This window comes from Cyprinus carpio, chromosome B2 (assembly GCF_018340385.1).
Source record: "Cyprinus carpio isolate SPL01 chromosome B2, ASM1834038v1, whole genome shotgun sequence".
Lineage (NCBI taxonomy): Eukaryota > Metazoa > Chordata > Actinopteri > Cypriniformes > Cyprinidae > Cyprinus > Cyprinus carpio.
Window position 1 is genome coordinate 21801667 of NC_056598.1, and position 26149 is coordinate 21827815.

The following is a 26149-nucleotide window of genomic DNA, read 5'->3' on the forward strand; positions in this document are numbered from 1 at the left end:
AGTGCACCAAGATGCAGTCCTGCTTATTTTGGAAACAACACAACATTCCCACAAGACATATTTTCACATAGTTACTGAGGTGATTTAGATTAATTACACTGATTTACAACTGAGATGAAACTATTTGCTTGTCAGCTACAACTTGGGGTTATTAAATCCAGATTTTTAAAGGTCAGGTTTAATTGAATGCCGGCTTATATTTTTGATAAATCTTTTGTTTAACTAAATCAAGCTCATTTAGTCCAGCTCTCATTTGAACAGTCCCATGCCTGAACGCTTTACAACTTCTGTAAATGAAATGTTCCTGACTTACCTCATCCATTGCCCTCTCTTACCGAAACAAGAGTAAACTTGGCCACTGTTAAGCATCTAAATGGCGTAATAAGATGTCATGGGACTAAATGTATTTTACAAGACTTTATGAGAAGACACTCACGTCGTAGACGGTTCTTGTGTCAGAACACACAAAAATACCATTGCACATGGCAATATAATGTATGTATAGCTTTAAAATGCTTGTAAATAATGTTTCACGAGTAGGCTAATCGAGTATCTCGTACTTACCTTCATTCAGTCACTGTATCGAGGTGCCGCAACCGTATAGCTTGCTTTTTTATGATTGGAATGGAATAAGCAACAAGTATTGTTGTTGGTCCTTTATGTATTAAAAAAAAAAAAAAAAAAAAAGGGGAAACACACACTTTCCAGTAGAGGGCAGAGATCCCCAGGTCGTCCAAATAGGCAAGTATACCACTTCATTTACACTTGTCAACCAACCACTTAATAGCTAAACTAGTCACTCACAACATGTCCACATTGTTTTCTGACAATTCACTTTGTGATAATAACCTGCATTTAATTATTAGAAAACGTTCTTATATTCTGCCTTTACAGATGTTTAGATGTCTGAAAGGGCTGTAATATTTCCTGCGTGGGAAAAGGGGTGAAGTCACATTTAAACTATTTAGACACTGTGTACAAAGGACATGTTAAGTGATCCCACAAACAGAAGTTAAGTCAAAAATGAAGTCAGTTTCTCAGATAAAAGAGGGAATGAGGAAGAGCATGCGGTTTTAGATTATATTACCTGTTCAATAAATGACCAATTACCCCCATAAATGCACATATTAGTGGATCAAAACATAGAAATAATATAATGATAATTTATTTTGCATACAGATTAAAAACATTAGTTCCTTTCAAATATGCATTCAGGAAGTAGGAACAGTTACATACTTACATACAACTGTATGCCTGCCTTCTGTTTTACCACAGATTTACCATTTAAGTAGCACAGTCTTTATTATTATTGCCATATTTTAGCAATATACCATAATTCAAATAAAAATTATACATAACATGTTGATATGATATTAACTATACACTGATTATCACTGAACTATTACTGAGAGGATGTTGTCATCCAGGTCGACTATCCATGTGTGACCCCATCTGAAAGGATCTTATATCCTCTCCAATGAATTCAGTCACTGTGGGAATGAGAAATTGCGGTAGAAATAATTTAATTGATTGATACAGATCAGTAAGACTCTAGTTAAAGGAATAGTTCACACACAAAAACTAAATTCTTTAGCAAATCTCACATTGAAAATCCATTTTCATACCACGCATTATAATGTTGAGATGCCTAAATTCACTTGTAGCATTTCAAATAATTTTATTTGTTACTTTTTAGGCAAAATAATTATATATAATATTAAATAATTATTTTATATTATTATACTACCAGTCAAAAGTTTTGGAGTCAGTAAGATTTTTTATGTTTTTTTAAAAAAAAAGTCTCTCATGCTCACCAAGGTTGTATTTATTTGATCAAAAATACTGTAAAAACTGTAATATAGTAAAATATTATTATAATTTAAAATAACTCTTATTCTCTGATGAATAGATTTGAAAAACATTTTCTGTAACATAAATAATTTTTATAATTAAAAAAAAAAAAATTATTTTCAAAAACTTTTTTTTTTTTTTCAAAACAATCTAGCACATAATTTTAATATGAGCAATTTATTGGTTATCGGCCATAACATGAAAATAATTATTGGCTTATCATTCAGAATTTTAATGTTGGTGCATAACATATACAGTCAATCATACCCACCTTCCTCTAGTGTGATATGCTGCATGGGTGTGGGGCCCGAGAAGTCTGGGGGTCCCTCCAGCTTCAGACCAGGGCCTGTGTCTCTTTCAGAGGGACGCATCTGGTGCTCCCAGCTCTCATACTGGCCGTACGGAGGTACAGGGTACAGGTCCTGATAGTGGCTAGTGTTTGATGGAGGCGAGGAGCACATCTCTTGGGGGCAAGGACAGTGAGGATATGGGGAGTGAGAGAGTGGAGGAAGGGGCGAGGTGGAGATGGGACTGCTTGCAGGGAATGGGCTCAAAGAGCAAGAGTGTGAGGGAGAAGGTGAGGAGGAAAGATAGGGAGAGTCAAGCCATGGAGAGGGAGACGGGGAGGGGGAAAGAGGTTGAGAGGATCTTGGGTACATGGGAGGAAGAAGCTCCGTGAAGCCCAGCTCCAGGCTCTCAAAGCTGGGATGCCTTTCGGTCAGGGCACCTCGACCTCCACCGTCCTCGGGGACCTCCGGTTTGCGGCAGTAGTCCTCCTGGTAGCCATGCGATGAGTACGAGTACATGTCATGGAAAGACATGCTTCTGTCATCTGCGGATAGGTCTGACCTCATGTCGACAGTGCTGCCGCTCCCCATGGGGCAAAGCGTCACCCCTTCCAGGGGCAAGATGGAGGGACGGGACAGCAGCGGATCTTCTTCTTTAAACATGACTAGAAAATGTAAGATGTACGACTTAACATCACAGATGTACCATGACATGAAAATAATCATATTGTATACACTTAATATGAAATGTAACAAGATATATTACCTAATATGAAATTTTAAATTATTTTAATTCATAGATTTATATTTAATTATATGTAATATTATTTTTTTTTAATAATTATTACATTACCATTCAAAAGTCTGGGATCGATAAGATTTTTAAATAAATTTAAAATAATCTCTTATGCTCATCAGGGCTGCATTTATTTTATGAAAGTAAATACAGTGAAAACTAACAAAATATTGTCAAATATTATTACAATTTAAAAGAACTGTTTTTATTTTAATAGACATTTTAATAACGTCTTCAGTGTGTTCCTTTAGAAATTGTTCTATTATGATGCTTCGGTGCTCAAGAAACATTTCTTATTTTTATCAACATTGAAAACAGTTCAGCTGTTTAATACTTATGTAGAAACTGACATTTTTTTCTGGATTCTTTGATGAACAGAAAGTTCAAAAGAACTGCATTGATTTGAAATAGAAATCTTGTGTAATATTATACATCTTTACTTTTACTTTTGATCAATTTAATACATCCTTAAAGAATAAAAATAATTTATTAAAAGACAAACTACTCTTCTGTGATGCTATATGGAACATTTTATTGGCGATCAAAGTAGCATATGATGCTTGGGCTGAAAGTGCCTTTAGATTATGAAAGAGAATCTGTTCTTTATTACACACAACATGCAAAAGACATATTTTGCATTTCTTGTCAACAGCACAGATAAATACCATGTGCAGAGGGATTCTGCCACATAAAGCATAGCTAATGACCATCTGTGTAACACTCACTGGGCAGATATTTAAAGCAGTGCGTGCTGCTCCTCTTCCTCTTCCCATTGGACACGTACAGGCAGACAGACACTGGGTGGTTCAGTGAAAGATCGTTATAGGCTGGCACTCGTACACACAGCAAATTCTGCACCATAAGAAAGTACAGACATAATTAGTTTATTAATTTTCAAGTTACACACAGTGAACGTTTTCATAGATATGGTTTATGGTTACCTCATTGCTTTTGTCCCTGTCCACATGTGCCTCCTCCTCCCACTGGACTTTGCCATCTAGAAAAAATAAGTAATAAATACAACATACAACACCGGTTCTGTGATATAATCTCAATTCCTTCCTTTGCACTACATTTCCCCAAATTTTTTTAATGTTTTTGAAAGAAGTCTCTTATTCTAATTTTTATAAAAAATACAGTAAATACACACAAAAAACTTTAATATTGTGAAACATTATTACATTTATTGAAATAACTATTTTCCATTTTAATATATTTTTAAATGTACAGTAATTTATTCCTGTGATGGTAAAGGTGAATTTACTTTAGCCATTACTCCAGATCCTTCAGAAATGATTCTAATATGCTGGTTTAGTACTCAAGAAAAATTTCTTAATATTATCAATGTTGAAAACAGTTGCACTATTTCTCCTTGACTCCTTGAGGAATAGAAAGTTCAAAAGAACAGCTTTTCTGGTATTGTGCATAAATGTAGGCCTGCTACGATACCTGATCCTCTCTCCATAAAGAAAACTCTGGAGTTGGGTAGAAAGTTGGTCCCACCTAGAAGTAGTTCCTCGCCTCCCTCTGTTGAACAGGAAGTAAGACTGATAGACTCCACTACAGGAAGTTCCTGTGCAGAGCGCTGTGCTGCAGGCAGAAATTTAAGATTAAATTTGAGTGTCGATCACAAGTGTATAAAACACGAAAAAGAGAAAAATTACACATAGGAGCTGTAGTTAAGCAGGCATAATTGTGATTTGCCACACTCACAGCATTCAATGGGTAAAGAGGCCACCTGCAGGGCTAAGATTCGTCCTGGAGGGACGATGGGTGGAGACAGAGGAAGGTGTGTGCGGAACACCAAACGCACTCGAGTGTTCTTTCTCCCTACATCTGTCTCTCCTTTCCGGAGTTCAATGTCAGAGTTCCTCAGCTTTAGAATACCTGCACAGTCAATGCTGAGAGGGAGACACAGGAATTAACGTATGATCACTTACTGGGGTGTCTACGACAAACAGTCAGGTCTCAGGAGTCTTACAGGGCAGTCATGCTGTTCTCTGGGTTGAGTGGGATGTCCAGGAGTTTAGTGCCAGCCTGGATGCTCTCCTGACTAGCCGTGCCTACCATCTTCCCTGTTACTCTGTGTGGAGAGAAGTATTTCTCATGTGAAGCCACGGATCTACCTTTTGTTTAATACTTTGAAAACTCATGCGAATTTTACCTGTGTATTTGATAGAAAGGATGAGGACGTATTGATCTGTCATCAGCAGTTCCTACAAACACCTGTAAGGAGAGCGGCTGCCTTTCAGTGTAACCCACCAGCTGGACAACAGAGAGAAAAAAAGCAAAAAATGAACATCAATTCAGTTAAAGAAATTATTTTACTTGAAGTCATTTCAGTGTTTTCTCATTTCTCTTTTCTAATAGTGGCTGTTTCCAAATATGTGAAAGTCCACAGAGATCATGCCTTTTGTTCTGATTTATTTATTTGACATATTTTTCAAATATTATTTATTTTACTATAGATTCACAAATTCATGAATATAAGTAATACAGCAAGTCACACAATTGACCTTGAATCGAATATCTTACAAAATGTGAAAGCTGAGATTTTGTTTCATAACGAACATAACCTGCTCTATCTTGTCTGTCAGCACGTTGTCAGTTTCCTTTTTGTTGCGTGATGTATTTTCCACTGTGTAAGAACATGAGAGAGCCACGGCTTTTCGGATATAGCAAGAGTAACTAACGGGGGCTGGTCTTTACAGAGGGTCAATTACAGTAACAGCACCTACTGTACAGGACTGTACATTATACACTAGCTTATGAGCATCACCTTCACTACTGGATGGCCTCCAGGTGATGCCTTTACAGCTCCTCGACTTCCTTCAGTTTCATAATGCGCGCGATGGTGTGGTCTGGGCTGTACCTCTATGCGCAGTTCATACTGGTCAAACTGTGAAGGCAGCGGCCAGTCAAGTGGCGGCAGTGCATTAGATCTGGAGCAGGATTAAGGAAGCAGAGACAATGTGAGGTTAGAAATCAAAGATCAACATTAATCTGATTTAAATCAGAATCTAAAACTAAAATAGTTTAGTGAGCAAAACAGCATGCTTCGTTCCACTATTAGTGTTTCAAACTGTAGTATGCTACATTTTTATCACATGACCTCAGAATACTGCATGTTTAATTCAGAAAAGATCATCTTGGAAATAAAAATGGTTGTTTTCTGTAAAAATGTCACAACTTTTGACAGCCTTATCAAATAATTAGTTTATATACACACACACACTCACACACACACACACACACACACACACACACACATATATAGTAAATTTAAAGCACACATATATTTAAAGTTTAAATGAATACATTTTAACTTTATTTAATTAATTAAAAGTGTAATGAGGTCATATTAACTCATATGAGTATGTATCATACTGCTCTTGAAATTTTTGCATTCTTTTGCGCATATTATTTTCCTGCTGTTTTAATAGTTAGGCATTATTCAGTGCATAATTCACATTATGAAATAAGAAGTTGTGTGCAAACCTAAAGAGAGGACTGTGAGCGCTGGCCCTGGTTCTGCCCCAGCCCAGAGCAGGAGGCACAGACAGGTAGTCCATCCCTATTGTGGGGGGCTCCCTTCTCAGCTGAGCAACCTCTGGGAGGGGGCAGGGAGAGGTCTGAATAGGGGTCAGCTCTGGTTCGATGTCTCTTGATGACATCTTGATTGTGCACACCCATAAACACACCAAGATGGTCATATAACAGAATAAGAATGAATTCTTCATTTGATTACCAATAATGGACCATCAATGAGTTTAACAGCCATATTTCAAAACGATCACCTGTTCCAGAGAGGTCTTCCTGGTCTTCTGTGGGATGTTGAGCTCACAGCTTGCTGGAGCCTGAGACTGAGCCGAGGTTTCTCCCATGTCCGGGAGGGAAGAGAGATCCTCGGAGTAGCTGCTTCTGCGTGAGGTGCTGGGGGAGGCCAGTGGGGAGTTCCTGCGCTTTTTGCCCCCAGGAGACGTGGGGCGCGAAGAGGGCGATAGGCAGAAGTGGGCAGCAGCTTCATTGAGCTCATCCTCTTCCACCAGGAGAGAATCACAGCTGGAAGCTGGACTCAGCCATCCACGAGATGAGGAACTGGAAGCAGGGCTGGGGCTGGGACTGAGGGAACCTGCCCCAGTCATGACGTCACGGTAAGAGTCCAGCAGGGGCAGGTATAGGCGCTCCCTGTCCCAGCCACTCCCGCCATCCCAGTAACTTCCCCCTGCTGGACCTGAGTCATCTTCAGGTGAGATAGTGGTGATCTGGATGCTGGGGCACTCAAGCACTCTAGACTCTGATACCTAGAAGAGAAAAAGAAAAGTGTGTGATATCACTGTGGGCTGAAAAAGAAAATAATTGTGATATCATTGAACTATTACAGCAGCACTGCAGCATGACTGAAACATGCAGCAGTTTTTTTATGAATGAAAGATTCTTTTCAGACAGTTCTTTAGTGAATTAAAACCAGACAGCACAATCATTGCATTTTGACAGCTTAAAGAAACTCTTGTCAGTTAGTTGGTCAGTGTTTTTAGTGAATCAAAAAAAGCATCACAGTGTAATCTGAATGCTGACAATATTATATTATCTATTAATATTATAGAATCTATTAATATTTACAATTAGCTTTTATTTTTAATTCTAATTTTAGTTTAAGTTTTAATCACTCTGTTATATGCTTTTTTCATTTTTATTAGTTTACATTTATCTATAAAAAAAGAAAATCTTTTTTATTTTCATAATTTTTTTAGGTTCAGGTTCTTCATCTAATGTTTATATTTTTTTATTTCTGCTTTATTTAAATTAATGTTAATTATTTTTAAAAGTTTTAGTTAACAATACTGCTCATTTGACAATGTGTAGTGTAATATCAGTTAATCAGACTTTTCTTCTCAGAAGTGAAAGTTTTTATAGAATTAAGAATATTAACTCACTTACATGCCATTATGACATTTTTAATTTTATTAATAAATATTTGTGATTATGGGATTGCATTTATGCTGTCTCTAAAGCATGAACGTCAATAAAAAGTCACACATCTTTTGCAATAACTGTTTTAAATGTACTCATTATTTTAATAAATAAAATTTATTTATTTAAAAAATAAATAATAATTGTAACTTTTCATATCACTCGGCAATAGGCTTGCATTTCTTTTTTCCAAATACTTTTTCCATAGAAAGTCATTATATTTTTTAATTTTTAATGATTATATTCTATATTCTTTTTTATTTTTTTATTTTTTATTTTTGAAGTGAGACATTCAAAGAGAAAGGACTTGATCTTAACTTTCACAATGAGATTACAAAGACAATCACGTTTTTCTTTGGAATAATTTACAGATGAATGATGCACTATATGGCCAAAAACACATATTAAATAAATATGCTCACTTTTGGTTTGATTTTGGTTGACTTTAAATGCTAAAGGATACTTAAATTTAATTGAACTCTAACGTTTATGTGCAGCCCTTATTTGCCAAAACAAAATATGCACAACAGCTCATGGCAACCGATTCTGTTCACAATAAACATTACTGGGCAACAAAAACGAACTCCTGAAATTAAAACCAGACCTCTGGATTTTCTCAACTGATTTGACACATTTCTCCAAACTCAGGTCACTGTTCTCAAAACAGTTAACACAGTGACCTGAACACTTTATAACTGTCCTAAACAGATTGAACGTTTTCATTCATTTCATAAAAATTACAAATCATGCTAATTATTTTCTCAAAACAATGTGCACAAAACTCTGAAACGTTTTCACAATAGTTAATACAACCAACCAATAGTTTAAAATATCTAAAAAAAAAAAAACATTTTACACAAATCACAAACTTTTATGCACCATTTGTCCAAACGTAACAAAAAAAAAAACCTCTGTAATTTGTCATTCTATCAAATGAACATGGTGTATATAACTGACGTTATTCGGTTAATCATACACTCAACACAAGAAATGCAGTTTTCCTAATCGTTTACACATTTATCACACTTGCTTCAGAGTAATAATAAAAGGGAAAGTATACAAAGCGCAAGAATGAATAAAGCGCAAGAAAATGAATATGAAAGTACAAATAAAATAAAAATGAGGGGGGGGTAAAGAAAGAGGTGTACGTCTATAAGGCGGTGGAGTGGGTAGAGAAAGGGGTGTAATGAGAGAGAAGATGAAAAGTGTAACAGGTAAAAAGAGATGAGCAGAGAGGAGGATGTGTGAAAAGAGGAGAAGAGATGACTAGAGAGGAGGTTTACTATAATTGTTGATAGTACAGATTTTTAGTCCTTCTGGGACAACTTCTGTTATTGACTGTAAATGTCCAAACATTTTTCAGAATTTAAGTTCGAGATCATTTAGATGGACAATCAAGATTATTCTGAATGGAACAGGATCATTGTTGACATGGTGGTCCAGAACAACACCACCAGCCACAAAGGAAGAGGCCTTTGTAGATGCTGAGACAGAAGCTTGTCAAGTATGGATTCAAACTTCTTACATTTTTTCTCCTAAGATGCAAGCGCAGCCAATATGTAGTCTAGATAAAACGCAATGAAATTCTCTTCCAGATGCAAATGAAAGGCAAGATCAATAATTCTGGATAATTCATATATACAGCAAGCACACACACACACACACACACACACACACACACACACACACACACACACACACACACACACACACACAAACGTGTATATATAGTGGTGGCCAAAATTATTAGAACACTTGTATTTTCACCAGCTAAAAAAGTTATATATTGTATATATATCCACCACTGTGCTGTAAAAGACTGATCTTTAGTTTTCAGAAAAGTTTCTTAAATTTAAATTATGCATTTAGCAGTCGCTTTTATCCAAAGCGATTTACAGTGCATTCAGGCTATCAATTTTTACCTATCATGTGTTCCCGGGGAATCGAACCCCCAACCTTGCGCTTGGTAACGCAATGCTCTACCACTTGAGCTACAGGAGCACTAAAGGTGCTATTCTTGCTGCTAAAGGTGGCATGGACAGCTTTGAAGTTTAAAGGGGCAATTGTTTTTTTCTCATGGGTGACAGCAGGTGTTGGATAACAATTTTTATTTTGTTTAGATATACACAAAATATATAAAACAAAACTCCCTGTTGAATTTTCATTAGCATATTTGTCCATCTACTTCTGAATGTGTTATAAAATCAATAGAGAACACACCTATAGATTTGATGTCAATATTTACTTTTAATAAATGCAATACTAGAAAAAATTGTTTGGTTAAGATAATTTTGTATTTGGATGGCTGTGCTAATTGTTTTGAGAACAAGTACACCGCACTGGAGAAAAGTGTAAATTCGACTGAGAAAAATTGTGTTTTACCAGATTTAATCACAATGTGTAACATGATCTTTGTATCAGGATGTTCTAGAAATCTACAATTTAGTCAAATGTGCCTCCCACCTGTATTGATCTTGCTGGCAGGCTCTCAAAAGTCCCACTGAACTCCCTGACGAAGGCCCGTCTGGGGGGTGGGGAATGCATCCCAGCCCTGCGACCGGCTGACGGAGGGATACCCACAGGTTGGCCAGCCTGTGCGGAAGTCAAGTGGGTATCTGTGAAAAAAAAAAAAAAGATTATTTTACATTGCAAATTCCAAGCTTTCCAAGTTGTAAGCATATGCATATGGGATAAACAATTGCTGAAACATGAGACACAAGGCCTCTCATTGGAAAATCATAACAAACACAGGGAAACCTTTGTGGAGACGTCATTTATTATTTCCACAAATACACGCAGACTTGTTTACCTCAGAAAACATCCACACGGTTTTCCAAGTGGGGTGATTTCTGAAATCTCAATTCTCAAAACTACAATCTGCCACACCAATACATTAGCATAGCAATGACAGTTTCCTCAAAAATGCTAGGTTCTTTAGTTAATGTTTCTACAAAAAAACCTGGGGTAACTCTAAACATATTAACAAAAATACAGCAAATTTATTTCATTTTTATTCTTATTTTATTAACCTTTTTTCATTAGCTCACTCATTTGCTTCACATTCCTTCTTGCTCTAATACCAAATATGCACATTTTAATGAAAAAAAAAAAATTATTAGTGCAGTCAAACGATTAATCTCATACAAAATAAGTTATTGTTTGCATATGTGTGTACTGTGTATATTTATTATGTATATAAATACACACATGCACGTATACATTTCAGAAAAATGTCATTTTTATAGATTAATTATATTTATTTATAATATAAATTATATGAATATAAATATAGACATGTAAATACAGGTAAATATTTTAAAAATATATATTACATATTTATATATACATAATACATATACACAAATAACACAAACATATATTATGCAAACAAAAACTTTTATTTTAGATGCGATTAATCATTTGACAGCACTAATTATAATTTTAATTACAATAACATTTTAACCTAAAATATATTCATGAAACATAATTTATTTTGTTAATTATTCATTTAATTAATACAATGAGTTAATACATTTCTTACGGTGAGTTACAATATTTAGCTGATAGAATTTTACAGATATTATAAAAGCTACTTTAAAATCAACGCTTCACTGGAAAAGGCCCACGTTTGCACCGCTCTATTGTTGTGGTAAACTATGGTACCATGGTATATGTTTGAAGGGCAATTCTAAAGTAGTTCTGGACCTACACAGCAAGTTCTAACTCCTAAATTTGTTGATATGATAAAGGTCACAAGTAAGCAAATAATTAAGTATGGCACCACTTAAGAACATAGTAAACATCTGAGGAAAGCACTTGTGGTAAAGCAAAGTGCGGCAAAGTGATGCAGTGTGGACAGAAAGCTGAAGTGCATGTTTCTACAACTTCACACCAGAAAGAAGGCGGAGGGTGGGTATACAACAGAATGTGTGCCAGGAGGGGAAACAGGGCAGAGAAACGGAGGGAATATTGGAGGGAGGTATCCAAATGCATGCTCAGTAAACAGAGATTGAGGGTCCGGGTCCAGATGGCAGCTGTTAACTTTGCTCACACGCACAGCTGATTAAAAACACATTGCGCTGTGCTCCACACTTACCCATAAACACACGCACACTTCAGCGGATAAACCTTAGTTACATGGGCAGTGAGTCAGACTACATGAACATGTAAGCATTCCTTAGAGACATTAAAAATTGTGCCTCTTTAGACATTCAAAGTAAATACATTCAAAGTCTCCTAAAGCATGCACACTGTACTGCCAATGAGCCAAAAATACAGATATAAGAGGGATGTCCAAGATGAGATAAAAGATGAAATCCTTCAAAAAGCAAGCTCAAAACACAAGGTCAACTTCTTTGGATTTCATATATTTTTTTAAACATGTCTACAAAAATCTAATAACAACAAAAACACCAAATGGTGTAGCTATCATCAGGCAAATAATACTCAAATATTTTCTTTCCACCTTAAATAAACTAGTGTCCACAACTTACTGTTTTAATAATAATTCAAACATATTTGTCAATGTAAAAAAAAATAATATAGAGAGGTGTCCTCTCAAAAATCATTCCTTATTATTAAAGGTAAAAATGTGTAATTTTTAAATCAACTTAATAATCTAGACACACCAGGAATGTCCTTTCTGGTTATAGTTTTTTAGTCACGTGACAACAAAATGGCTTCAATTGCAGATTTGCGAGATAAGTTTTTTTTTTTTGTTAATAATATTTTAAAGCAAAATTGCTTAACTGCACACTTTAAAGAAATTATAATAATGATCCAAAATCTGGTAGCTTAAAAAAATCTTAAAAATTACTTTTAATTCAGAAACTGAAAAAGTTGCTTTTTGTCTGAATCGCATGGGGGGGAAAACCCGACCAGTCGTTGACCAATTTATTACATACTTGTAAAATATATTTATATTAATTTATAATGTGCATATTTTATAGGATTCTGATATAATTTATGAAAAGCAAATTATTTATCCAAAGCTACTTTTTATAAATGCAGCGCCCTAAAGCAAACCGACTGCTCAAGGGGACCACAGTGATAATTTATTTGTTATCCCAGGCTATACATCCCAGTATGTATAGCCTCGCCACTCTTTCCGCTCGTACCGGCTGGCTCACGGCGCGTCTGGCCGCTGTCGGTGTGTTCTGGGCCGCAGCGGCTCTGGCGCGGCGGATCCTCCTCAAACACGAGCTTGAACTCGAACTCTCCCTCCTCCCATCCCGAGCCCGGCGCGGCCCCCATCTCTCCCTCCGAGAAAAGTACGACCGAGACCGGCTACAGATATACCACTGGCCCTCTCTCACTTCTCAGTTTCGGCTCCGTTTCAAACTCATGGGAGTCATACAGCTTTTCCAGAATGTCACCGTGCACGATCCGCTTTTCTCCTTCGTGCGCCTTCCTTTTATTACACTTAAGAATTAAAAGTTATCGTCAAGCTTAAGTATCACAGTTGCATGGGTCATTTTCTTATCTCCGCATCGCTCTTGCAGTTTATCAGCTGCTCATCTCTTTCTTTAACTTTTTTTCTTCCCAGTAGATTCGCCTGCGATTTCCGTGACAGTCGGTTATTATAACTTCATCTCACGAACTTCCATCGTTCAGAACCGGCCACTTTCACAGCCTCAAGTCCCACATACGTTCACGTTCAGTAACAAATATCAGTTGAATTTGCATTCATACCATAACTCCTCCACCGCCATAGAACAAAAAAAGTTATATCAAGTTCTTTTTCGTTCTTCACCCTTAATTGCCTTTGGGCGGGTTCTTCAGTACCGTTACTCTCTCCCTATTGGCTGTCTGACCTGTCAATCAACAGACCCCCTCTTTCTTAGCTTTGCATGCTCGCTTTTGCTGCAAAGTGTGTTGATTGGCCAGAGAGCACAACTACATATTTTAGAGTGAAGTAGGCCTATAACTTTATGATACCCACAAGAATCTATTCCAACACACATTTTTTAAAGCAGAATCTTTATCTTCTGTCCAACAGAGAATTCCCTGGACAGGCACCAGTGAAAGCCCTGTCTGGCAAACAGGTTCTGAGAAAATCATATTTCATTCGTTTTCCACATGCTTAACACAGTGGCTATTTTTGTTTCAGACAAGACACTGATGCTGAAGGCTGATCCATCCGTGACGCCATAACGACAGACAGTCATTCCCTCTCTCTCTCTCTTCCCATCATACTTTCCCTCTACTTTGTCCCTCCCCTTCCTTCTCCTCAACTCTTTATCCCAGTTCTCCCTCCTTTCCCTCCCCCTGTAAGATCTGTTTCTCATTATCCTCTGTAGTCTGCACTCTGTCTGAGACGGGAGATGAAAAACTTAAATAAACATGCTCTCTCTCTCCCTCTTTCTCTTGCTCTCTGACAGTTCTCACAATAATTATCTTTTGTCTTATTTTAAAGCTAGTCTCGTGTTTGATGCATGGAAGTGAGCTTTCCATGTCACCTGTTGCTCAATAAAGTTGATTCACAAAGGCATCCGTCTGGCATTCATCAGTGCTGGAATTACATCCCCATTTAATTTAGTGACGTGAACAGTCATAATTCTGGAAAGAGAATAGAACACATAAAAATATGAGCCTTTCTGAAAGTGGATCTCATGGTCTTAAGCACAGGGCTTGATTATGAGGCAGCACATTTCATCAAGTTATAAAAATATCAGTTATGCATGAGCTTCTCATCAGCAGCAATCCGTGCTGTCTTTATATACGCTAGACCAAAAGCACATCTATGGGAGAATGTTGCCATCCTGTGGACAACAGAGATAGCTAGTATGTTTAGTTCCCACACAGCCTCCAATCACGTCACAATGACATATATGCAAATCTGAGTTACTATAAACTTCATGCAAAGCAATGATTAAACCGCACTTTGGTGAACCCAGTCATGAGAGTTTGGAGAAGCTTATGTTACTCATGGGAAACAGGTCACTGAATAACGACCCAGAGGTCAGAAACAAGGAAGTGGATTTTCACGCTAAGTTTTCTTCTCCCCCTCTCCCTCTCTCTCTCTCTCCCACAGAAAGTTCTCATATATAACAGTATTTTCCCATTTGGAGCATGGTTAGAATGTGTATTTTTAATAAAGGACACTGATAGACATGACTCATGCAATGAGTTTGTGTGTGAAAATAAAATTCCCTATTCACTGACATTCTTTTACTATATACTGTAAAAAGACAAAAGCCGCTTTTCTGCTATCGGGCCAAATGGTTCTCTTTGCTTAAAGTCTGCATGAAATCAAAATTGACTTTATTTACTTTACTAGGGCACATTGCTAGTCTTGATGTAAACAATTAATCCATGCAAGTTAATAAATTGTTTGTCTTTGTAATCTTTAATCAAAATCTGAACCAGAGTCGGCGTCAGAGCAGATCTACTGGAGGGGCATTGGATCATCGGCGGGGGGGCACTGTCGTTTGATAAATATTTTTTGACGCATTGGCAACATCATAGTAGCATGGAAATCCAGACCTAAATCTGAAAGATGTATATAGAATGACAATGAACGATTTAGACTTGGTTTTTTATCTAAAAGAGGAACAGAAGACAGCGCTGAAATTTGCTGTTTTGCCGACCGGATACGGCAAGAGTCAGTTAGCTCCAATGATCTATATAGAATGACATTCTACCCTAGAATGTTAGCTCCAATGATCTATCTATATAGAATTGTGACGAGTGGGGCGGGTGGAGTGATTGGGAAATGAGCGACACCTGCTCCACTCACCGGTCTCGAGTCCCACGGAGGAGATTGGGAGGATACAAAAGAGGAATGACGACAGTGAAGAACGAGAGAGGACCAGGCCTGGGCTTTATTTTGTGTTTGGTTTTTGTTTGTGCGCGGCAGTCGACCGTGAGGGGCTGTCGCGCTGTTTTATCTTTATTTGGTTATTAAAGTTTTATTTGAATGTTCGCCGGTTCCCGCCTCCTTCTTCCCGTGACTATGGAGTTTTTTATTATTACAAGAATGTCATTGTATAATTTTTATTTTTTTATTTTTACCTGTCTTGATTCCTAATACACAACAGATGACGATTGTTAGTTAAAACGTTAAGAATACGATTCCATATAAGGTTAGTATAGCCTAGTTCAGCACTTTGCGAATGGACAGCGACTCAAGTAGCACGTAGTAGCCTATTCTCGCGTTCTACAAGTTCAGTAGCCTACATTTTTGGGAAACGCGCGAGGAATTGCGGCTAATGTTTATAACCTTGCACGTAGAGAGCGCTTTTAAGAGCTAAGATAGGCTAGGCTACATCGTTATCGGGAAACCCGGCCCAGAACAGATAGCCTAAACAACAGAACAGGACAGAAAATAATAATATAAATATAATATAGGCTAAATAAAAAACATAAAATAGGCATACAATAAATAGCAATATATATTTTTTATACTTAAATAAATTAACAAATTACGACGACAAAAAATAAAACACTGAATCAGTTTGAAGCTTTGAAAAAAAACCGGCAAAAAAAAAATGTCCCCATCAGACAAAGTTTTTTCGTATAGATGTTTCTGAAAACTTAAGGTTTTTTTTTTTTCTTCATAAAACGAGTTGGACATCATCACACAAATGTCTGCGTATTAAATCTTTTGGCGGTTGCCCGGAGCTAGCATTTGCAGAAGAAGCGCCAGCTCGGCTCTCATAGACCGTGGTACTGGTGGTCGTGGCCGGAGTATCTAAGTCTGCTGATTGACGAGGCTGCGAAGGTCTAAACCATTTTCGTAAATCCAATTTTTTTTTTTTTGACATTTTTAAAATTAGCTGCTAACAACTGTCTATAATATAGACGGACAAACTGTTCTTCAACTTGAAATGGATTTTGCACGCGTGCTGCAAATCAAATGTAACAAGTTTACTCGGCGACCAATAAGCATTCACCATGACGAAGCCTAGTAACGTGCCATGAACAACCAAAATTATGCATTTTCCCCATTCTTTTTATTTTATTTAATTTAAGTTACAGTTTGAACATTTAATATTAAAATAATAACTAAAAGGGATTTTTTTTTTGGGCCACGCCATGGCCTGTAGGAGGGGCATCAATGACCGCTGGGGGGGGCACGGCCCTCGAATGCCCCACCACAGCGCCGGCGCTGGTATGGTAAATTGAGGGGGAATTGGGTTCAGCCATTCGGATCTAATCAAGTGTATTGGTGAGTTACAAGAAACGCTCTTTGATTTTGTTCTTTTTTTTGTTCCTTTATCTGTCTCTTTCATCATTTCCCAGTTGTCTAATTTTAATAAACCCATTCTTACAGAAATACATGACAGTCTTTCCACTTATTTCTCATAATCATCCCATTTTTCCCATCTCCCACTCTCTGTGATCACTCTCTGTTGATTGAACTGTGTCCAGTTTCTCAATTTCAAACATCTTTGAGGCTCTGAGGTCGGCATTGTGCGTCATCAGGGATGACTTTTGTGAAAGCATTGCAGACTGGACAATCTTATTTTTTTGCATACTGATTACAATACTCATTCACTACAACCTGTTCAAGGTTCAGTATACTTTATCTGTTTCTTTCAATTCCTTGATTTATTTGTGTTCTTTTAACTTAACTTTAATATTTAATGTTTAATCTTGACAATTGCTGTGATAAAATAAACTGATAACACTTTAGTATAGGGACCAATTCTCACTATTAACTAGTTGCTTATTAGCATGCCTATTATCAACATATTGGCTGTTTATTAGCACTTTTAAAGTGCAAATTCTGCATGACCATATTCTATACATCCCCAATCCTAAACTTAACAACTACCTTACTAACTATTAATAAGCAGCAATTTAGGAGTTTATTGAGGCAAGAGTCCTAGTTAATGTTTTTTTCTTTTTTTTTGGCAAAAATTGGACTTTAAAATAAAGTGTGATCAATAATCTTAATAAAATTGGAAGTAAAATTAGTTTCTTTCCAGATGAGGGTGAGTGTGAGGATGTGATCAGTGATATTACAGCAGCAGTGGCATTCCTAGTAGTTGAGATCAAGATCACTCAGCAAGTTGTCGCACGTTGTTTTTCTTTGTTTTTCACTGATGGGAGATTACTGGTGAAATATTTATGTGGTTGCTGAGAGCCCATACTGGCTCACACTTTAATTTCCTCTGAAGGAAATATTATAAAAGGAAAGTTCTCTGTAAAAGTGATTTTTCAAAGTTGTAATATTGTTGGAGAATGTTTTACAAGAAAATACTATTTCATTCTTCATTTCAGTACTTTGACAATATGTCATGTTTAACTTAATGTGTTACTCACCATTTCGTTGTAATTATTTGTGAAATTTACTATCAGTTTCTCCTGTTTTCTCTTTTTACTTTCGGTGAAAAGTAGCAGTTTTTGATTCAGTATATAAAAAAATTAACAGGTGACATGAGTTCCCTACTGAATAAATTAAATTAAATTAAATTAAATTAAATTAAATTATATCATTCATTCATTCATCCATTCAGGTTAAGGAAATAAAAGCATTTTACATCAGCTTCAAATAACTTTGTTATTTGCTTTCTGATTCCACCAGTTTTTCTGACGCCTTCCTGATAATGGGATCAGTCAATTGGACCAGCTCCTTGGAGAACGTGACAAACAGTAACAGTACTGTGAGTAACGTTATCGCTGTTGCCTTTGGGGCCCTCATCCTCAGCATCGTCTTCCTCCTGGGTGTTCCTGGCAACCTCTTCATTATCTGGAGCATCATGGCACGTGCCCGCAAACGCTCTGTCACTACCCTGCTCATCCTCAACCTGGCTTGTGCAGACGGTTTTCTGATGTGTCTGACTATTTTCTTTATAATATACCTAGCTGAGCAGAACTGGATTTTTGGAACGGTCATGTGCAAGCTGCTTTTTTACTTGTGCAATACAAACATGTATGCTTCTATTATGATCATTACGCTGATGAGTCTACACAGACTAGTGGCAGTGATGTGGCCCAAATACTTGACTGCCTGCACTCGTAGACGGACAGTATTACTTGTGCTTGGGGGCCTGTGGATTGTCGTATTTCTTTTGGCACTTCCTGCTGTAATATTCAGACAAATAGAGAAGAAAGACAGTGGGACGGAAAACATTGTGTGTGTAACTCCTCATGGGTATCCAAATGTGAGTGTCTTTGCTCCACTTATACTTGAGAGTAACACTGTATATCACACTACTCAGCATTATACTTCATATCGCTCATATCATACCACAGACTTGCCTTTGTTTCATATAATCCACCTTTTTTTAAAAATAAATAAAAAAATCAAGGTATAAATTTAGGTATTTTAAAAATATATATTTTTATTAACCATTTAAATTCCTTTTCCAAAATGTAATTATTATTTTTATTAATAGCAAAATGTTTTATTAAAGAATATAGTCTTATTGCTTATAATTATTAATATACTGACAGCCCCAGTTTCTGTTATTAAAAATATCATAATTATATACTTAAGTAATAATTATAGCGTATATAAGGGGATTTTGAATATTGTGTTGGAAAGCTAGGGGACTTTAAGTCAAAAAGGCTTAGATCCACTAATTGGCACCAACTTGTGTTCAGTTATCAATTATATTGAAAATGGCTTCAGAGGACTATTATTAATATTACTGTACTACAGGGGTGTCCAAACTCAGTCCTGGGGGGGGGGGGGGGGGGCAACTGTCCTGCAGAGTTGAAACTCTGACCTAAACTCTGCAGGACAGTGGTTCTCCAGGAGCAGGATTGGACATCCCTGCTGTACTATAATATTCAATAGCAGCCTATTCCTATAACGATACAAACGGTTTATTTTCTGATAATGAACGGCTGACTGTGCTTATCTCTTACACAGTTCCATAATTCATACATAACTGTCTTTTATGAACAGGCAGTGTTTCAATACACACTTGAAACAGTGGTGGGCTTCCTGATGCCATGTGTGATTATAGTCAGCAGTTATGTGTGTATCCTTCGCCGCCTGAGACAGACCATGTTCAAGAGAAGGATACGGAGTGAGAACCTTATTCAAGCCATTATTGTGACGTTCTTCATTTTTTGGCTTCCTTACCACTGTGTTAATATAGTGCAAGTAAGTTGTTTTTATTTCAATCTCTCTTCTTTCCAAATCTTCCTAAGCAAAATGTAAGAATTACCATTTGTCTTCTGATCAGGTGGCAGCAGCTCTTACATCAGATAAAACACTCAAATCTAGGTGAGTTAAAGATTTTAAAGCGTGGTCCACAGTTATTTCACCAAATCAACAGAACCATTGTGACCACCTTCTCTGTCTATCCCCAGACTGGATAACATCTGGAAGTCCAGCCGTGCTGTTACATCAGCTCTGGCTTTTATCAGTAGTTGTGCCAATCCTGTCCTCTATGCCTTTGCTGGACGCTCCTACATCAAAGCTGATGGCCTGGCATTCATAGCCAGACTCTTTGAGGGCACTGTCCTGGACTATGGTGCACGGAGAAACCATCAGAACAGAGATGTCATCAGGCTCTAAACCTCATTGGAGAACAGACACATAAAAATGAATCTTGGACAATAAATTAGATACTTTGGCATCAGTTTGTATTGCGACTGATCCTGTAGGGAATGAACAGGTCAAAATGTAATCTAGAGAGAAAGCAGCCTAAAGACCTGGTACTTTTAAATTTGATTTAACTCCATTATAAATTAGTTATATGCAACTTGCCTTCATTTTAAATCAGCCTTCAAGTCTACAAACTGCTTATACAGAATTACCACCCCTTTGAAGATTGCATGGCCACTACACATTCATTGGAATAAATCCATACTGGCATTGTGTACATAAAATATTTGCATTGCCTCTTGTAAATCTGTATAAAGATTGCATACATACTTTAAACACACCAGTGCATACATTTACAGGATTGGAATTGTCATCAGCAAATGATCACAAGTATTTTAGTCGTATTGTGCATTCACTTTTGAATGTACAAACTCATGCAGGAGTCAAACCTTTATGGGCTGTCTTGTTGGAAATATCTAAAACAGTTTAAAACTCAATTTATGCATGAAACTACTGAAGTAGTCACAAAAGGAAACACCCAATCTCTTTTTATAGCAGACTTTAAAATTTATTGCTTGTACACAAATCCACACCATGAATCAGCCATGCACTTTAAAATGAGAATTTATTGTAGCGGTTTCAAATAATTACATCACTGACCGACAGCATATTGCTGGCATCTTTCAGAGTTCAAAGGATAGCAAGCACATGGACCTACTATACTACAAGTTACATTTATATACTCTAGTTTTCTACATACATATTTTTTAATAAAAGGTCAGTGGAGTTTACTCAAAACCATAGAAGTCAGTCTGGTCACATGAAGTAAATACCTAAAAAAAGGAAAATGGGATTAATACAAAACTGATATTAAATAAGTGGTGCTTTCATAGTCTGAATTTACTTTGTATCAGACTGAAAAAGAGCCTACCTTATTAAACACTTTACTGCTTTCAGTCGCGAAGGTACCTGCAGAATATTAATGAAGAGATTAGAACAAACATACTAAACTGGGGTTCGTTTTCACCTCTGAACATTTTAAATCAGAGCATGTTAATAATCACTGGCTATCAGAAACACGGACTACATGCAACTCATCACTTCAGCAAAAGACACTCGCTTGCATGAGACTAACAAGATTTGCGCTCACCTCATTTCCATAAGTGCGGGTCTCTGTAAAAAGTAAACGAACATTGCATTACAAAAAAAATCCGAAGGTTTAGACATAACGGGTTGGTTTTCACCGCTTAACACTTTAATCGGAGCATGCTAATAATCACTGACTATCACAAAACACGGACTATCATGCAATTCATGACCTCGGCGGGAGACATTTGTTCGCACAAGGCACGCGAGATTTGAACTCACCTCATGTCCATAAAGGCGGGTTCCTGTAAACAAACAGAAATGCTGCGTATTATAATACATTCCGAGTGAAACCAAAACATCTCATCGCTGCATTCCGCAACTTTAACCAGTCAGTGCAGTAGGTTTGTAATCATCAGATTCAGGTGAAACACGGACTGCTAAATCATCATGTCTGGGCTGAGCTGCGGCGGACTCGAGGCAGGCTAAACCGCGACAGTACTGATACAGTCGGGCTTAACCCGAGGCATCTGGATGTAGTTAGCAAAGCAGATGCACCTGCCAATTCGGCAAGCAACAAAACTTCTCAATTAAATCACACATAGCTTTCAGTATTCCTGTGAAATATGAATAAAGTGATTCACTTACAGAGAACAAATCCAATGGGTCCGTCACATCGATTTGATTGGGAACACCTCCTCTTGATTCTAACTATATTTTACAAACGGTAAAAAAAAAAAAAAACCCGCAGCAGGCTAAATTTTCACATCTACAATATATGTAGGCTAAAACGATATAAACAGGCAATTAAATTAGTTTCTAAGTAACGTTACTAAAAAAAATAAAAAAGGCCAATCAAACCCAATATTTCGCTGAAACCACAAATGATACAACTTCTCTGAACGTCGCCAGCAGAAAGGATGTTACGCTGGCAAGAGGTCGTATTTATGTCCTAATCAACCACGTGTTTCTACAGGAAAAAGCGCTTCCGGTTGCATACCCCCCCCCCCCAAATTATTATTAACTGGATCAAAGTGAACTCAGTAAATACAGTCAGATTTGTTGTGACTTATGTATGGAAAAGTTTTGATTAATTCTTATACTGTATTAATTGTCAGCAGGTCTAGCATGACGCATTTAATAGGCATTATGAATGCCCAATAAATTACACTACATGTCTTAAAAGAGAATTATTACAAAAAGTGTGTGTTAATAGAGTGTACATGACTTACCATGTCATATTTGTAGTAACATATTACTAATTGCTACGTAATAGCATTGGTACATTTAAACAGTTAAGTACAATAATGCTGATAGTTTAGTTAAAGTAAGGTAACTTGCCGCCCTTATCAACATGGCTGCGGTTACGTTCCGGTTTGTGTCGATCGCGCAGTAAACATACGACACTCTCATTGGTTTAACCTTCGAAGGCAGAGAGATGTAAAAGAAGTGGATTTCTGCAAGTTGTCGGGATAAACGGACTGTACTTTAGAAGCACAATGAGAGTTGTAATAGGTATATCACTTATATTCATTTTCGCGTTGTCACTGAATGATAGCGTAACACAATAGCTAATTTTGAGCGCGAGCGTGTAGCACTTAAAGCCTAATGTGATATAAACATAGCTCTGTTATATTAAAATAGGTATTAAATGTATTAAAATATCCTTTCACCTTCTTTGAACGCATGATATCTTGTTCTTATAGCATGACTGGCTTAATTTATCAGTTGGTTACAGTATAAATGAGAATTTAATTTTGCTTGAGGTGATGTTTCGTAAGTGCTTTAACAGCGCATGCGCGTCTACACGTGCGCGGGATGGTTGCAAACAATAATTATGTAAAAATGTCATTACGTAAAAAATGTCATGATTTGATCCAAATTGCTGGAACAGACATCTACAATCCATATTCTAATTACTGTATTGTAAATATAGTAGAATTTTTCTCTGTTTTATCAATCTGTTTGATTGTAACATTAATAAAGCTTTATTCCCTTTCATCAGGCGGAGGATCAGGGTTTGTGGGTCGTGAGTTGACACGCTTGTTGAAAAGCAAAGGTCATGAAATCACACTTATATCCAGGCAGCCTGGCCCAGGAAAAATAACATGGGTATGATTTAACTTACATTTAAGATATGCATTAAAGTCGACTTTTACTTAGTTAATCTATATTTACTTTTAAGTTCAAGCCGAAGTAATACCTTGATATTAACCTGATTACAATGATATTCAGTATTATAGCAATAATAATGAATTGCTTTGTAATGCCCAGCTCTGAAGTCATTCATGTATAAATGTTAAAATACCCCTTAATTGTAAAGTTAAATCTAAATGTTGCATTTTGGTAAGTTTGACTGAAGTCTTCCTGTCCTAACAGGCTGATGTAGAGTCAGGAGGCCTCCCGCCGTGTGAGGGTGCTGTGAATCTAGCAGGGGAGAATATTATGAATCCTTTAAGATGGTAAGGATTTTGTTCCTAGACTTGTAAATGAGTAATTGCATCAAAATAATGCGTTCTTTTTAATCTGGTTATGTTAATATCATTTTAATGTGTTCTCTAGGTGGAATGAAAGTTACAAAAAAGATCTGGTCTCCAGCCGAGTAAACACGACCAGAATTCTTGCCCAAGCTATCGCTGCTTCACCTACTCCACCACATTCATGGGTGCTTGTTACAGGAGTAGGTAAATAACAGGTGTTTTATAGCAAGTTAGACATAATATTATTTAACTAATGAATAATAAACACATCTGTCTCCATTTATGTTCTTGTCTCCTCTATACTGATTTGATCAGTTAAGGGAATTAAAAAAATAAAATAAAAGAATAATGTAATTCTTAAGGCAGACTTTACATGCAGCTGTCTCTGATTTTGTCTTCAGCATGTTATAAACCTAGTCTTCAAACCCAGTACACTGAGGAGAGCGAATGGACACCATTTGACTTCCTGTCTCGTTTGGTGAAAGAGTGGGAGGCGGCAGGGCAACTACCTGAAAACAGCGCTAAGAAAACAAGACAAGTGATCATCAGACCAGGTGAATCTAAACAAATGTCTCACCAGAGTGCTAGATCTCACCTGCAATGTAAAAAAATTAAATGTATTAAATTTTTAAATTTGTTAAAATAGAAAAAAATATATTAAAATATTGTAATAATATTTCACATTGTTAGTGTTTTTACTGTATTTTTGATCAAATAAATGCAGCCTTTGTGAGCATAAGAGACTCAAAAACAGGAATAAATCTTAGAAACCTTTGTTACAGTAGTGTAATTATGTTATTTCTTCCACTCACCCTCAGGTGCAGTGTTAGGGCGTGACGGTGGCGCCATGAAACAGATGTTGATTCCTTTCTGGCTTGGCCTGGGTGGGACGCTTGGCTCAGGACGACAGCCCTTCCCTTGGATCCATGTGTCAGACCTTTCTGGCATCATCGCCCATGCCTTGGAGCCCAAAGAGGAGCCATCTACAGGGCCAGATGTATTTAATGGAGTTGCGCCTGCACTGAATACCAATTTTGAATTCACTAAGGAATTGGGCAGGAGTCTAAAAAGACCTACGATCTTCCCTGTGCCTGGCTTTTTCTTGGATGTCTTCCTCGGTTCTGAAAGAGCCGTCATCCTCACACAAGGCCAGAAAGTGGTACCCAAGAAAACTCTTGAGTCTGGCTTTGAGTTTCAATACCCAGATCTTACCTCTGCTTTAAAAGAAATTGTTGGATATTAGTAAAATCAGTCAAAACAGAGAAGAGACCTGAGGAGATTGTGATTTTTTTTTTTTTAAGCAGACAAGTGCAATATATTTCTTATAATATATCATTTTAAATATAAACTGAGCATATAGAAAAAAAAGCTTGCTTGTACTTGCTTGATTTAACGTAGATACTCAGAAAAATACATTGTTCTCAGCTCCTTTTTCTGTACCTCTTAAGAATTAGTCATATCTGTCTGTGTGTACAAAATGAGCACCTCATTTGTAAATAAATGTTTATATGAAAATTATTGTCCATCTGTGGTATATTCCATCATTATGTAATTACAGCAGATCTTATGTCTCTCATGATTGGCTATATTTGGGTCATCAGTCTGATCCATGGGGTCATCCTCTACACCAGGTGTGTCAAAATCAATTCCTGGAGGGCCGGAGCCCTGCAGAGTTTTGTTCCGACCCTGCTTCAACAATGTCAAATAAGCCTGAAAGACGTGATTAGTTGGATCAGGTGTGTTTAATTAGGGTTGAATCTAAGCTATGCAGGGGTCCGGCCCTCCAGGAATTGAGTTTGACATCCCTGCTCTACATGGAACATTAACATATTTTTCTTTTAACACTACTTTTAGAACAAATGCATATTTACACATGATAAAATCTGTATATGGACACAATTCACTTACACCAACTGTTTAATGTTAGATATATTCAATAAGATTTTTAAGTGATGTGTTACATTACTGACTGCTGTAAAACTACAGAAATATGACCAAAATAATAAAAACTTGCTAACCTCAAATTGAATCATGTTTATATAAAGCACACAAGTAAAACTTGGAACTGGTAGCGGAAAGTTTTACTATACAAAATCCTGCACATATAGTCCTATGAAAATACTCAAAATACTACTGTGACTACTGTGACCTTGAAAACTTTTATAAT

The 26149-nt window shown here is 36.9% G+C and overlaps 3 protein-coding genes and 1 long non-coding RNA gene across 4 annotated transcripts; 2 read left to right on the plus strand and 2 right to left on the minus strand.

Moving 5' to 3' along the window:
* Positions 1-1147: 1147 nt before the first annotated feature.
* Positions 1148-13681, minus strand: LOC109063549 (nuclear factor of activated T-cells, cytoplasmic 4-like). Its single transcript, XM_042718640.1, has 13 exons — positions 13026-13681; positions 10372-10523; positions 6732-7238; positions 6433-6608; positions 5714-5876; positions 5099-5199; positions 4916-5017; positions 4648-4835; positions 4384-4524; positions 3876-3931; positions 3660-3786; positions 2123-2803; positions 1148-1490 (listed from the first exon to the last, which is right to left on the minus strand). Exons 1-13 carry the CDS (start codon positions 13159-13161, stop codon positions 1420-1422), a joined length of 2601 nt encoding a protein of 866 aa, XP_042574574.1. The 5' UTR covers positions 13162-13681; the 3' UTR covers positions 1148-1419.
* A 3348-nt stretch (positions 13682-17029) lies between these two features.
* On the plus strand, positions 17030-20943 carry LOC109063546 (leukotriene B4 receptor 1-like). The gene is made up of 5 exons (XM_042718641.1): positions 17030-17077; positions 18440-19019; positions 19769-19969; positions 20052-20092; positions 20179-20943. The coding sequence occupies exons 2-5, from the start codon at positions 18462-18464 to the stop codon at positions 20384-20386; spliced, it is 1008 nt and encodes a 335-aa protein (XP_042574575.1). The 5' UTR covers positions 17030-17077; positions 18440-18461; the 3' UTR covers positions 20387-20943.
* Positions 20944-21022: 79 nt separating this feature from the next.
* Positions 21023-22721, minus strand: LOC109063547. Its single transcript, XR_002013249.2, has 2 exons — positions 21348-22721; positions 21023-21249 (listed from the first exon to the last, which is right to left on the minus strand). It is a non-coding gene; the product is annotated as an uncharacterized LOC109063547 (long non-coding RNA).
* Positions 22722-22855: 134 nt separating this feature from the next.
* On the plus strand, positions 22856-25497 carry sdr39u1 (short chain dehydrogenase/reductase family 39U, member 1). The gene is made up of 6 exons (XM_042718642.1): positions 22856-23017; positions 23508-23614; positions 23882-23964; positions 24065-24186; positions 24384-24536; positions 24801-25497. Exons 1-6 carry the CDS (start codon positions 23002-23004, stop codon positions 25223-25225), a joined length of 906 nt encoding a protein of 301 aa, XP_042574576.1. The 5' UTR covers positions 22856-23001; the 3' UTR covers positions 25226-25497.
* The last annotated feature ends 652 nt before the right edge of the window (positions 25498-26149 follow it).

Bases quoted from the DNA above. Each gene is read 5' to 3' on its own strand.
- LOC109063549 (XM_042718640.1), bottom strand. From the start codon at position 13,161: ATGGGGGCCGCGCCGGGCTCGGGATGGGAGGAGGGAGAGTTCGAGTTC. The intron at 6,609-6,731 runs GTGATCGTTTTG...TGCACAATCAAG, and splicing joins GGAAGACCTCTCTGGAACAG to ATGTCATCAAGAGACATCGA. The intron at 5,877-6,432 runs GTTTGCACACAA...ATCCTGCTCCAG, and splicing joins GCTCACAGTCCTCTCTTTAG to ATCTAATGCACTGCCGCCAC.
- sdr39u1 (XM_042718642.1), top strand. The intron at 24,187-24,383 runs GTAAATAACAGG...TTTTGTCTTCAG, and splicing joins GGTGCTTGTTACAGGAGTAG to CATGTTATAAACCTAGTCTT. The intron at 24,537-24,800 runs GTGAATCTAAAC...ACTCACCCTCAG, and splicing joins ACAAGTGATCATCAGACCAG to GTGCAGTGTTAGGGCGTGAC.
- LOC109063546 (XM_042718641.1), top strand. From the start codon at position 18,462: ATGGGATCAGTCAATTGGACCAGCTCCTTGGAGAACGTGACAAACAGT. The intron at 19,020-19,768 runs GTGAGTGTCTTT...TTTTATGAACAG, and splicing joins CTCCTCATGGGTATCCAAAT to GCAGTGTTTCAATACACACT. The intron at 19,970-20,051 runs GTAAGTTGTTTT...TCTTCTGATCAG, and splicing joins ACTGTGTTAATATAGTGCAA to GTGGCAGCAGCTCTTACATC.